The following is a 13,266-nucleotide window of genomic DNA, read 5'->3' as shown; positions in this document are numbered from 1 at the left end:
ACATCCTCCAAGCTGGGGGCTTTGGAACTAGAACAATGTTTGCCACCCACTCGGGGTAAATAACCGGGCGGATGTGCTCGATCGCCGCCATTTTCTTGACCTCCTCTCTGACAAACTCGCGGCGATCGGAAGATAGGTGTCGTGTCTTCTGCACGACCGGCCTCGCTGCGGGATCGACGGCTAGCTTATGGCAAATGACCGATCGATCGATCCCGGGCATGTCCTCGGGTCCCCACGCAAAAATATCAGCATACTCCCTGAGTATGCTCAGAACCTCCGCTCGGAGCTCGGGGGTGAGGGCCCGGCCAATTTTAATCTTCCTATCCGGGCGGTCCTCGGATAGGGGAACTTCTTCTATCTCTTCGGAAGGTTCGGGTTGCTCCTTCCGTTCTTTGGCCTCCTCTTTGGCTATAGTGTTCACCCGGGAAGACGGACCGGAATCGCGTCTGTTGACCGCTCGGGTGTAGCACTTCCGGGCGGACTGGACATCGCCACGGACCACACCGACCCCACTTGGGGTGGGGAATTTCATGCAGAGATGGGGCATGGAAATTATCCCACCGATCTTCATGATGGCGGGTCGGCCTAGGATGATGTTGTGGACGCAATGGAGGTTGACCACAACGAACTCAAGCTCTGTCTTGATCGACTTCGGGGGGGTGCCGATCTCGACCGGGAGAGTGACTTTGCCTTCGGGGTAAATGAGGGCCCCGGTAAATCCCGACAGTGGTACACCGACCGGAGTCAGCTCCTTCCTGTCAAGGCCAAGCTTCTCGAACACGTCCAAGTACAGGACGTTCACACTGCTACCCGTGTCCACCATAACCCTCTGGACGTCCGTTCCCTTGACGTCGATCGTGACCACGAGCGCTTCCATGCCGTGGTCACCGGTGCTAGGTTGGTCCTCAAGGGTGAAGGTTATGGGCTCCATTTTTTGTCTTTTCCCGGTCTCTCGGGAATCCACGATCGCAACCGGGCAATTCGTCCTCGGCTGGGAAGCGTCTTCTAGGCCACCAAATATGACATGGATGGTGGGCTTGCCGACCGGGCGACTGCTGGTCGGGGGATCAGGGTCCCGTCGGTCTTCATGACGATCGTCCCTTCGATCGTCCCTTCGGTCCTGACCCGACCGATCGGAGCGGTGGTGAGATCGCCTGTGATCCCTCCGATCGGTGATCCTCTTGCTTTCTTCTCTCTTCCCCACGCACTTGTCCAATTTTCCCAAATTGAGCAAATCTTCCAACAATTGGCGCAGGTGGGTGCACTCCTCGGTATCATGCCCGGCGCATCGGTGGTAAGCACAGTGCTTACTCTTATCAGGGCCGTCTCGATCGGGATGGGGGAGTTTGATGAGGTTGCAAGATTGAGCATACTGCATGGCCTCCGCTGCAGATCGGTTTAAGGCCGTAAACTCCCCAGGCCTGGTGCGGGATCGGGGACGATCGTGTCCCGATTGATGTTCCGCCCGGCCGGCCGGTTTACGGGACGAGGAACCGACCTCTTGTGAACGTTTCACGGCATTCGCCTCACCAGCATTGGCGTAATCCGTGACCCTTCGGAGGGCATCCTCGTACGTGGTCGGGGGGTGGAGGATAAAATCCTGGTACAGGTACCCCGCCCGAAGGGAGATATGGAGCATGTGGGTGGCGGTCGCATCATCCATGGGTTCGACCTCCCCGACCGCTGCTTTCCACTTGATGAGGAAGTCGGTCAAGCTTTCCCCTTCGAGCTGCTTGGCCTTCTCGATGTACATGTAAGACTTCCTCACCACTTTGGAAGTAATGAACTTCCATACAAACTTGATCGCCAGGGTCTCAAATTTGTCGATCGACCCCGGGGGCAAGGTGCGGAACCACTCTGCTGCCCGACCGGTGAGGGTTGAGTAGAAGGCCCTGCACATCACGGCGTCTGAAACGCCCTTCAGCATCATGTTGCTGAAAAAATCGTTCACGTGAGCCTCAGGATCTGCCCGACCGTCGTAGCTCTTCTCTCCCGAGACCTTTAAGTCGAGCGGGTAAGGCTGAGCCATTACCGCTGCTGTGAAAGGCGTCTGGTGGAGGGTCGATCGGTCGGCCGAGGGTGCTGTAGGATATGCACTCCTGAGCTGCGCAACTTCGGCCTGGAGATTGTAGAGCAATCCTCGGGTCTCGTTGAGCTCGGCGTTCTGGGCGGCTTGGGCTGTATCCCGAGCGCGTCGACGTCGATGTGATCTCGACCCGCTGTACCCGGATGAAGCCTCGTGGCTAGCTTCCTGCATTTGTTCGTCCTCTTGCCTGGGGTTCGGGTCCTGGGGTCCTAGACGCTGGCGCATCTCTGGTCGGAGACGGTCGAAAGCTACCGCTCGGGCAACCTCCTCGGGGTCCTCCGCTTGAACGGCCTGAACTGGTGCCTCCATCGCATCAGCACCCCCCGACCCCAACCGCGAATGAGCCGAGCGTCGAGCCCGGGAAGTGGACTGACGCTGCGGCTCTACCTGTGCGATTGGTTGTACTGGAGGGGCGGCGGCTGGAGCTGTATAGCCAGGCGTATATGGTGGATAGCCAACCGGGGAAGTGTAACACATCGGTTGGCCTGGCCAAAACCCGTATGGTGGAGGTGGAACCGGATACGGGTACTGGGCGGGATACATCATCGGCTGCTGCTGGTATGGCAGACCGGGTGGTGGGTATCCCGGTTGTATATAATTCACCGGCTGCTGGGCGGCCGGGTACGTATTTGACGGATGTGGCGGTGAGAGATTGAGGTTGAGGTCCATCGTCTGACCCTGCTGTTGGGTAGCATAGTGGTCGGAGGAGCTCGCCGCATCCGCCTGATCGTCGGCGAAGTTGTTGTGTGCCCACGGATACATGTTGGAAAAGAGACCGGGTGCTCGTCAAGACGTTGGCTCGTTGCACGGGTCCCCACAGACGGCGCCAAAATGATACTGCTAATTCTACGTAAGCAATATAAATAACACAAGACCAAGTAAAGCAAGTAATGTCCTTATTGATCAAGGTAGAGTTCCTAAGTACAATCTACTTGGTTGCACTGAGTACCGACTGACTGCGGTCGGGATTCTCTAGTCACAACCTATCGATCGTCCAAAAGTCCTCTACACTGTAGCTACTGCGGGTACTTATAGCCGCGACGCCGGAGACAAGCTTCCGGCCGTTCGGCATGCTCTCCACGTAGCCTCCACGCGTCCTCCTCTCGGGTGCCCTGCCTGTCGTCGTAGAAAGCCGCCACGTGTCTTTAGCCAGCTCTCTCGCCTAAGGACCACCGCTCGGGGTTCATAGCATCGCTCGGGCAACTCCCGGTCGGTCCCCGACCGGGTTCTCCTCAAGGAGCCCGACCTGCTACCTGCAAAGACATAGACAAAAGGACAAAGGCATCTCGGTCGTGGTGAAGCTGTGTCGGTCGGGATATTCCCTACCAATAATAATAAAAGATAATTACTATTGTCAAATGCCAACTATTATATAGTGTGATGACATTTTTATTACCATTTTAAATAGGTGGTCACAAAGTTGAACAAAATAAATAGATATTTACTATTAAAGGACTTTAGTATAATATAATTTTGCTCTATCTTTTGCTTTGGAATAAATTGCACTTTTAGTCCTCTTACTATTATACATGAATCATATTTTGTTATTAACTATTAAAATTTTATAATTAGGTGCATGATTATGTAATTTGTATTACATTTGGTCATGTCGTGACAGTCGTCCAATTTTCCGCCCAAGTGGCCAACTATTGCCAGAAGTGCTTCTTCCAGAAGGAGCACTTCTGGCAATAATTAGACGCAAAATTGGACGAAAGAACTAAATGTAATACAAATTACAGTCATACACCTAATTAAATGTGATTCATATACAATAGTTGATAGTTTTATTGGGACCGGGTCCACCATAAACCGGGTATAGAGATACAAAATGGGGGTAGGAAAATAGTAGCTTCATTATCCGGGGTGCTAGGTCCAAAATAGTACGTACAAAACCCGAGATACCAGTCCAAAATGGCGGCCCAAAGAATACATAAATAATAGAGACATAGCTAAGAATGTGCACTTTTGACATAACTTGGACAAAAATGTGTTAATTAAAAACCCTAGACTAAAATATGTAAAGTACCAATGCCATTACCTTCATTTCAAAACCCTATTTGAAAAGAAGGTAATGGCAATAGCTTCTTTTATTCTTCTTGCTTTAACCGGCAAAGCCTCACAAAAGAAGGGAATTACTTTGTCTTATTATTATTATTATTATTATTATTATTATTATTATTATTATTATTATTATTATTATTATTATTATTATTAGTAGTAGTTGCGAAAAACAAAGTCACGTAGAGTATGTAAGTACCTCGATTATTCCAGCAACGGTGCTAACTGTAATTTTCGGTTGTTTTTGATTTGGCTACGAAGAAAGAAGCAATGATATGGTGAAAGAAGGAGATAGTGCATTTTTCATCTTCTACCTCCCGTATTTATGCTAGAAGAAGGAGAAAATATTTTGAGGAAAATTAAATAAAGAGAGAAGAGGTAGTTGGAACAATCTCTTCTTTCTCTTCTTTCTCTCATCGTGCGTAAATCTCAAAAAAAAAAAAAAAAAAAAAGAAAGAAAGAAAGTATTTCTCTCTCCTCTCACCTGCGCATTCAATGAGGAGAGAGAAGACAGTTTTTTTTTTTTTTTTTGGTATAAGAAGGTAACTTGATTACCTTCTTGAAAATCCTAATGAGAAGAAGGTAATCAGTTTAGTACTTTACATATTTTTATCCACCTTTTTGTTTCTACCCATTTTTGTCTTTTGCTTTTCAAATCTGCACTAAAAAGTCAATCACCCTAAATAATAAATAATAAATACTATAGCCCTGATGAATGTAATAGGGCCCAAAATAATAACTAAATAAGCTAAGAGAACTAATAAATGAAATAAAACTAAATATGTACTGACATGACTCAAACCTTGGTGTGCCAGCAGGAAGTTGAAGACTCAGACTAATGGACCAGGAGAGATTTGGTGAGCTAAGGGATGCCTCTAAAAGGTATGGGAAGGGTGTCTATTTATAGTGTTGAGAGATTCACGGATGGTTGACTAATGGACGGCATCTGGCAACCTTCATTTTGGACTACACACGTGTCTCCCACTATTTTGCCTCCCGCGCACTCCCATACATATGTGGAGCTTCCTGCCCTTAAATACACAAGATCTTGATTGATTTGATGGTTTGGAACTTGTGTTGTTATCCTTGAGGTTATGGATTTGATTCTCCTTAGTAACAATTCATATAATATTTTGTTACAAGCTTTCTTCTTTCCTTATCCTAATAGACTTTCATTATTCTTATTGGGCCAACACCCCACCCATAAAGATGGACATCCGTTTGGACAGTTAAGTCGACTTTCTCAATAAAATGAACCCATGCGATCCCATATCCCCATCAATAGTCGATCAAGATCAAAAGTGAAATTTTCTCATTTGACTTTGAGGCTAGAGAGCTGTGAGGATTATCACTTTGCTTGCAAAATGATCGACTTGCCTTAGTTCGATATGTTAAGATCGACGACAAATACTGCTCACAAGTCATTACCTAACCGGCTAACCATCACACTCTTCTATTTTTTTTAAAGGAGAAGAGGGGGATACCCACTTTAATTTATTCAAAGCTTGTTAGTTCAAATTACAAGTATGCCTCCAGGCAGAACACCTGCAATATCATCCTTTATTAGATCTATTACAAAATCAGAGGGTTTTTTTAATACATGCATTCCTTTGGGGAAGTGGGGGTTTTTTAATACATGCATTCCTTTGGGGAAGTGCTTTGCTTGTTTAGCTATGACATTCGCAACACCGTTTTGTTCACGAGCTATCTTTACTACTTGCCAAGATTCAAATCTTCGCAACTCCTTTTTGCATGCTTCCATATATATATATATATATATATATATATATATATAAGATTCTTTAATTATGGAGCCTTGGCTCCTAAATTAAGTAGCCTGCCCATCCGCTTGTCCAGCAGATGGGCATTGCAATTGAAATTATGGAGCCTTGAGCTTCTTTTTATAGGGGCCTCAAGGCTCCATTCCCTACTTCTTTCACCGATGTGGGATACGTGGGGAAAACAAATATAAATATAAATATAAATATAAATATGTATTTTTATTATAATATATGGAGTAATAATAATAATAATAATAATAATAATAATAATTATTATTATTATTATTAATATTATTATTATTATTGTTGTTATTATTCTCTCTCTCTCACACACACACATATACATGTATATAAATATAAATATAAATAAATTATATATATATATATATATATATATATATATATATAATTTAGTATATCATAATCATATTAATTATTATTATTATTATTATTATTATTATTATTATTATTAAGGCTATTTCTGTTTTTAAAATCTATTCCATTTCTATTCCTTTAACTAACGAAACACTTGAATACAATTACTAAAGTCTATTCCTTCAATGAACTAAACAATAAAATACAATTTCTATTCTATTCGTTATCTATTTCATTCTCTGTGAAATAACATTCTTATTCTCTCTAAATTCATTTCATGAACCAAATATACTGTTAATCTTCGAGAGACAAAACCTGGCACTATGAAATTTTAATGTATTAGTGTGCTCAAAATTTTAACTAGTGCATCCAAACAATATTTGATGTGTATGCATATATGATATTATGTATTTTCTTTTTATTAAAATGATGATATTACAATATTATTTTGTATTTGTTGGGATAATCACGTTAACAGCCCCCATCTGGTTTCTAAGACGGGATGGGGCGGTCTATTTTATGTCCGTACTTTGGCGAGTTTTTTAGTTCGCCCCGCTATATGATAGATTTTGACAAAACTCGAGCAATCCTGTCTCGCTAGTTCATTTCAATAGCTCTATTTATAGTCTACACTCTACATAGCTATGCGGACCATGATTCACACAATAATTTGTAATATTTTCATCAGCCTTACCAAACATTTATAGCTTTCAATTAACTGGCCCAAATTTTGACCCATCCCCGCAGTTTTGGGCCTTGACCCAGGCCCATCAAACTATATGGAATCTTCCTTTATTTCATTCTCAAAAAATTTAAAATTTATCTTTATCTTTATCTAAACATATTAGCATTTTATTTTTATTTTATTTTTTTCATATAAGCAAATTAGACGGGTTATTTGTTAGAAGTTTGCTAAAAATGTTAGATGAAAAATAATTGAAAGTATAATGGTCTAGATGGACCATATTTTAATTCATAAAATTAGATGAATAATCAATATTAATACATAGATCTATTTTACCCTTCTTCCGTTTTCTAACTATTGTTGCCAAATACATGCATCCATCCTATATTTTATTATCTTCTAAAATGGTAATAATATATAGAAGTTATTATTGCAAAGGAAGATGCCATTTGTAAAGCAAACAAAAGGGATTCTCATTCCAAGTTCGGAACAAACCGACAACAACGTTGATTGCAACGCCATTCAAGAATATATATATATATATGTTAGACAATAAATTTAGACTAACATGAACTGTAGTAACGAGTAACCTGCCTCGTTACAGCGGAAGCTTTAGGATCGTCCGAATATTTTCAGTCATAGTCGTCGGTATTGCCACAAGATGGTAAATCTACAGAATAAAGGCTAGTATTTTGTCAACCACTTCTCTCCCGAATACTCGATGGTGCGTGTATAATGAACACGGGAGTTGTGGGAGGACTGTTTTGTTGAGAAGCCTACATCCCATCAACGTAGGGAGATATTCAGTTAAAGCTTAACTGAATATCCTGAGTTGCCTAACATATTAAGCCACTAACTGACTTAATCTTCCACTTGCACCACAACCACTTAATTAATACAATATATTATATTAGGGAAAATACTTACGATATATATATATATATATATATATATATATATATATATATATATATATATATATCTACTATACTAATAAGAGCCCAAGAGAGTTAGGCCTATAATGGGTAGAAAAAATGGCGGTCACAGATTTTAATTAAATGAATGGCTCAGATTGATTAAAAGATTGATCAGATTTAAATTTTACACTAAAATTTCCTAAAATACCCACACAACGTTACTAATTCCGTTAAAATTTTAAGAATTGCCGTTAGTTCACCGTTAACTTACTCATTGATTTCAATAAAAAAAAAAAAGGTCTTAGGTTCGAACCTCATCCCAATCAAAGTTGGCATAATTAGTACTCTATTTTACTCTTATTAAATTATATATAAATAATAATTTAGTAGTTACAACAAAAAATAATACATATGCATTTCTTTAATTTAGAATTATGTGTCCACAATGCCTTTATTCAAAAAAAAAATTATTCATTATCAATAAATTAAAATAATTTAGTAGTTACAACAAAAAATAATACATATGCATTTCTTTAATTTAGAATTATGTGTCCACAATGCCTTTATTCAAAAAAAAAATTATTCATTATCAATAAATTAAATAAGAGAAATAATTTTATTAGTTATATTGTCTTTATTTTTCTTCAATATAAAAATTCTTTATATTCAAATTTATTGATTGATTATATTCGCTACATTATCTTTACAGTGTCTTTATTCAGTGAAAAAAAAATTATTAATTATCAATAAATTAATTAAAAGAAATATTTTCATTAGTTATATTGTCTTTATTTTTCTCAAATGTAAAAATTTTTACATTCAAATTCATCAATTGATTATATTCACTACATTATCTATTATCTTTTTTTGTGCATTATTTTTCTAATTAAATATCAAAGTTATAATACAAAATAATGCTATATATTTATTTACCAAGTATTTTATTAATACCATGAAAAAATTTAAAAAATATAATTAATAAAGCCAACCATATTAACTACTTGAGAGATTTTGCGACAAAGAGAGTATTCAAATCACACAACAAATTGAAGTGAGAACTACCTCGTAATGTCCTTGTTTGACAATCAGCAGTTAGCGGTTAGCGTTAGCGGATTTGACCAGCGAATTTATTTTATTATTAACATTGGGTAGAAAAAATGACCGCCAAATTATTAAATCAAATGAATGGTTCATATTGCTCAGGTTTTAATTTTCCCTTAAGATTTCCTAATTTATCCTTAATGAATATGATTATCGTTAACTTTTCCGTTAAATATTATCTTTTTTTTGTGTACTATTTTTCAATTAAATATCAAAGTTATAAAACAAAGTAATGCTATATATTTATTTACTAAGTATTTTATTAATACCATGAAAAAAATAAAAAATATATATAATTAATAAAGTCAATCATATTAACTACTTGAGTGATTTGTTACAAAGAGAGTATTCAAATCACACAACAAATTGAAGTGAGAACTACCTCGCAATGTCCACAATCAGCAGTTAGCGGTTAGCGTTAGCGGATTATATTAGCGGATTTGAACAGCGAATTATATCAACAATTGGTAAAAAAATATTTGAAAAAATTAACTGTTTAGGTTAACATGTAAAATAACCTAAAAGTATACATAATAATAATAATAATAATAATAATAATAATAATAATAATAATAATAATAATTGTTTAAAAAAAAATATATAATTAACCCAATCATATTAACTACTTAGGGGATTTATTATATAAAAAAAGAGTATTCAAATCACACAACAAATTGAAGTGGTAAACTACCTTGCAATGTCCTTGTTTGGCAATAAGTAGTTAGCTCTTCAATATTAGTATATATTTAATATTTTATGCCCTAATTTTTATTTGCTCTCCCTTATGTCCCATATTTGGTTTCAACCATACCTATACAATTATTTTATTGACAATTAAAATCAATCTTGACTATATTATCTTGCATTTGTAAACTTAGAATTACCTATTTAAATATGCAAATTCAAAATTCAATTATCTATGCATGAACAATTCAATATTATCTTGCTTTGATATACTTTAAAGTATGTATTTAAAAAAAAAACATTGGACATTATACTAATCGCGCAATGCGCCTAAAAAACTAGTATATATATATATAAAGATTAATCCATTCTGCCTTAGCAATCGCCATATGGAATTGCCGCCCAAGCATTTATACTTATTTCATATTCTCAAATTTTTTTTTTTTTGTTTTTGTTTTTGTTTAAGTAATTAAGTCCCCTCAACTTTCATGGTCCGGACAAGCTTTCTATGATTTTGTCATAAATGAAAACGTACGTAGCAGTCTATCGTTTTCCTCGTTAATAACCTAGTAACCAAAGTACAAGAACTTACCTAGTTCTTGGTTTGTGGGCTCAAAATTGTGAAGTTTTGATTCCAAACATCGAACGAACTATGAAGTTTTTGAGATCAAGATTCATAATTGGTTCATCGGAACATTGGTTCTGCTTCGTTCTTCTTCTCTTGATCCTCCCTGCATCTAACTCCATTTCCTTCGACTTCAAAAGCTTCCAACCAAACATGGACGGCATGGTTTTCCAGGGAGATGCATACCCGGCAAATGGCGCCATCCAGGTGACGAGGAATCAGCGCGACGGCAACCTTACAAGAAGCGTCGGCCGCGCCTCGTACGCGCTGCCCGTACGCATTTGGGACCGAAAATCACGGGAGCTGTCGGATTTCACTACCCATTTCTCCTTCACCATCAACGCGCTTAATTCGTCATCGTATGGCGACGGGCTGGCCTTCTTCCTTGCACCCTTCCACGCCGGAATCCCTCCGGATTCCTCTGCGGGATACCTTGGTCTGTTTAGGAACACAACCCAAAGTCCTGATCCGAATCCAGCCAAGAACCAAATTGTGGCGGTTGAGTTCGATACGTTTAAGGATGTCTGGGATCCTAGCTCCGACCACGTTGGCATAAATATCAATTCTATAGAGTCTGTAAAACATGTTAATTGGAGAAACAGTATCAAGACCGGGGCAGTGGCCAATGCCTGGGTGACATATAACTCTGTCACAAAAAATCTCAGTGTTTTCCTCACTTATGCTAACAGTCCTAGTTTCTCATCAGGGAATTCCACGGTGTCTTACGTCGTTGATCTGAGAAAAGTGTTGCCGGAAATGGTCCAGATTGGTTTCTCAGCCGCCACGGGAGAATGGATCGAACTCCACACCATCTTATCATGGAGTTTTACCTCTTCCCTGGATACCAAGAAACCCAAGAAACTTCTGCCCATCATCCTATCTGTTGGCATAGTTCTCTTCGTCTCTATCTTAGGGTTCCTTTTGTTCATCAGGTGGAGAAAACTGAAAGCTGCAAGAAGAAAGAACTTAGTGTTTGGGGACGCATCCATAGAAGAGGACTTTCAGAAAGGGGCGGGGCCGAAGCGGTTCACTTTCTGGGAACTCAGCCGCGCAACAAACCATTTCTCCGAGGAAGGGAAGCTCGGAGAGGGCGGATTCGGGGGAGTTTACAAGGGAGTTTTAAGCGAAAAGAGAATAGAAGTGGCCGTGAAGCGAGTCTCCAGAGGATCAAAGCAGGGGAAGAAAGAATACGTATCAGAAGTTCGAGTTATCAGCCGGCTGAGACACCGGAATCTGGTTCAACTCCTGGGTTGGTGCCATGAAAAGGGAGAGTTTCTTCTTGTGTACGAGTACATGGCTAATGGCAGCCTCGATTCTCATCTGTTTGGGAAGAAACCCGGGCTAAAATGGGGGGTTAGGTATAAAATCGCCCAGGGTTTGGGATCAGCTTTGCTATATTTGCAGGAGGAATGGGAACAGTGCGTGGTGCATAGAGACATTAAGTCCAGTAATGTAATGTTGGACTCAAATTACAACGTGAAATTGGGGGATTTCGGGTTAGCCAGGCTTGTAGATCATGAACTGGGATCCCAGACAACCGTCCTGGCCGGAACCATGGGGTACCTAGCGCCGGAATGCGTGACAACCGGGAAAGCGAGTAAAGAATCCGACGTGTATAGCTTCGGGGTGGTGGCGCTTGAGATCGCGTGCGGGAGGAGGCCGGTGGAGCCGAAGGCGGAGCCGCCGGGGAAGGTGAGGCTGGTGGAGTGGGTGTGGGACCTGTACGGGGAAGGGAGGGTTCTGGAAGCTGCGGATGAAGGGTTAAATAAGGAGTTTGATGAGAAAGAAATGGAGTGTTTAATGGTGGTTGGGCTATGGTGTTGCCACCCTGATCACACGCTCCGGCCGTCGATAAAGCAGGTCATCAATGCTCTGTGTTTTGAAGCTCCGTTGCCGGAACTCCCGGCGAAGCTGCCCGTGGCTATGTATTTTGCGCCGCCGATGAGTATGTGCCGGTTTTCGTATACGTCGTCGGCCGATGATCAGACGGATTATTCATGGAGGTATACCACTCGTTGTTCGTGTAGCAATGGCTGTAATGCATCGGCAATTCTTGCTTCTTCCAAAGCTCTCTTGACATCGCGGGATGCCGGCGCTGTGCATACGCACAAAACTATGATGTTGTAATTTTATTTTTTTTCTAATGCTTTTTGTTCAATAATAAATTGAACTTCATTTATAACTAACCGATAAATATTTTAGAGTGTTTGGTAAATAGTTGTTAGCTGTTTAGATTAGTGAATTTAATTAGTTAATTGTATTAATTTATTATAAAAAATATTTAATAAATTAACTGTTAATTGATAGCTAATTGCCTAATTACATGTAAAATAATTTCATAAAAAGCTTATTGGAAAAACTTCCTTTTTTGAGTAATATTTTTTAAATTTTAACATTTTGAAGTAATAAGTTATTGCAAAAAGCTAATTAATCAAACACTCATATTGATTATTTAATCAAGTCAAACAACTAATAGTGATCAAATAAGTTAGAATTAACTTATAAACTAACTATGTTACTGGTTTTAAAAAAAAAGAAAAAAAACTATGTTACTAAAGAGTAGGGCTGTTAACGAACCGAACATAAATGAACACATATGTTGTTCGTGTTCATTTGTTAAGAATTTTGAAGTGTTCGTATTCATTTGTTAAGAATTTTGAAGTGTTCGTATTCATTTGTTAAGAATTTTGGAGTGTTCGTGTTCATTTGTTAACAATTTTGGAGTGTTCGTGTTCGTTTGTTAAGGTTTTTGAAAATCATGTTCGTGTTCATTTGTTAAGCGTTCATTAGTGTTCGTTTTCGCGAACACGTTCACGAACGTGTTCATTTACGTTAACGAACATGAAGATGTTCACGAACGTGTTCGTTAACGTTAACAAACACGTTCACAAACATGTTCGTTAACAAGCCCGTTCACAAACATGTTGGTTTACATTCATGAACACTTTCGTGAA

The 13,266-nt window shown here is 39.7% G+C and overlaps 1 protein-coding gene across 1 annotated transcript; it reads left to right on the top strand.

Annotated features, from left to right (window-relative positions):
- The first annotated feature begins 10,429 nt into the window (after positions 1-10,429).
- On the top strand, positions 10,430-12,442 carry LOC109180286 (L-type lectin-domain containing receptor kinase IX.1-like). Its single transcript, XM_019329778.1, has one exon. It carries the CDS (start codon positions 10,466-10,468, stop codon positions 12,437-12,439), a length of 1,974 nt encoding a protein of 657 aa, XP_019185323.1. The 5' UTR covers positions 10,430-10,465; the 3' UTR covers positions 12,440-12,442.
- Positions 12,443-13,266: the final 824 nt, after the last annotated feature.

This window comes from Ipomoea nil, unplaced genomic scaffold (genome assembly GCF_001879475.1).
Source record: "Ipomoea nil cultivar Tokyo-kokei standard unplaced genomic scaffold, Asagao_1.1 scaffold1026, whole genome shotgun sequence".
NCBI classification, from domain to species: domain Eukaryota; kingdom Viridiplantae; phylum Streptophyta; class Magnoliopsida; order Solanales; family Convolvulaceae; genus Ipomoea; species Ipomoea nil.
Note: the sequence above shows the minus strand (reverse complement) of the source record. Positions and strands in the feature narration are given on the sequence as shown.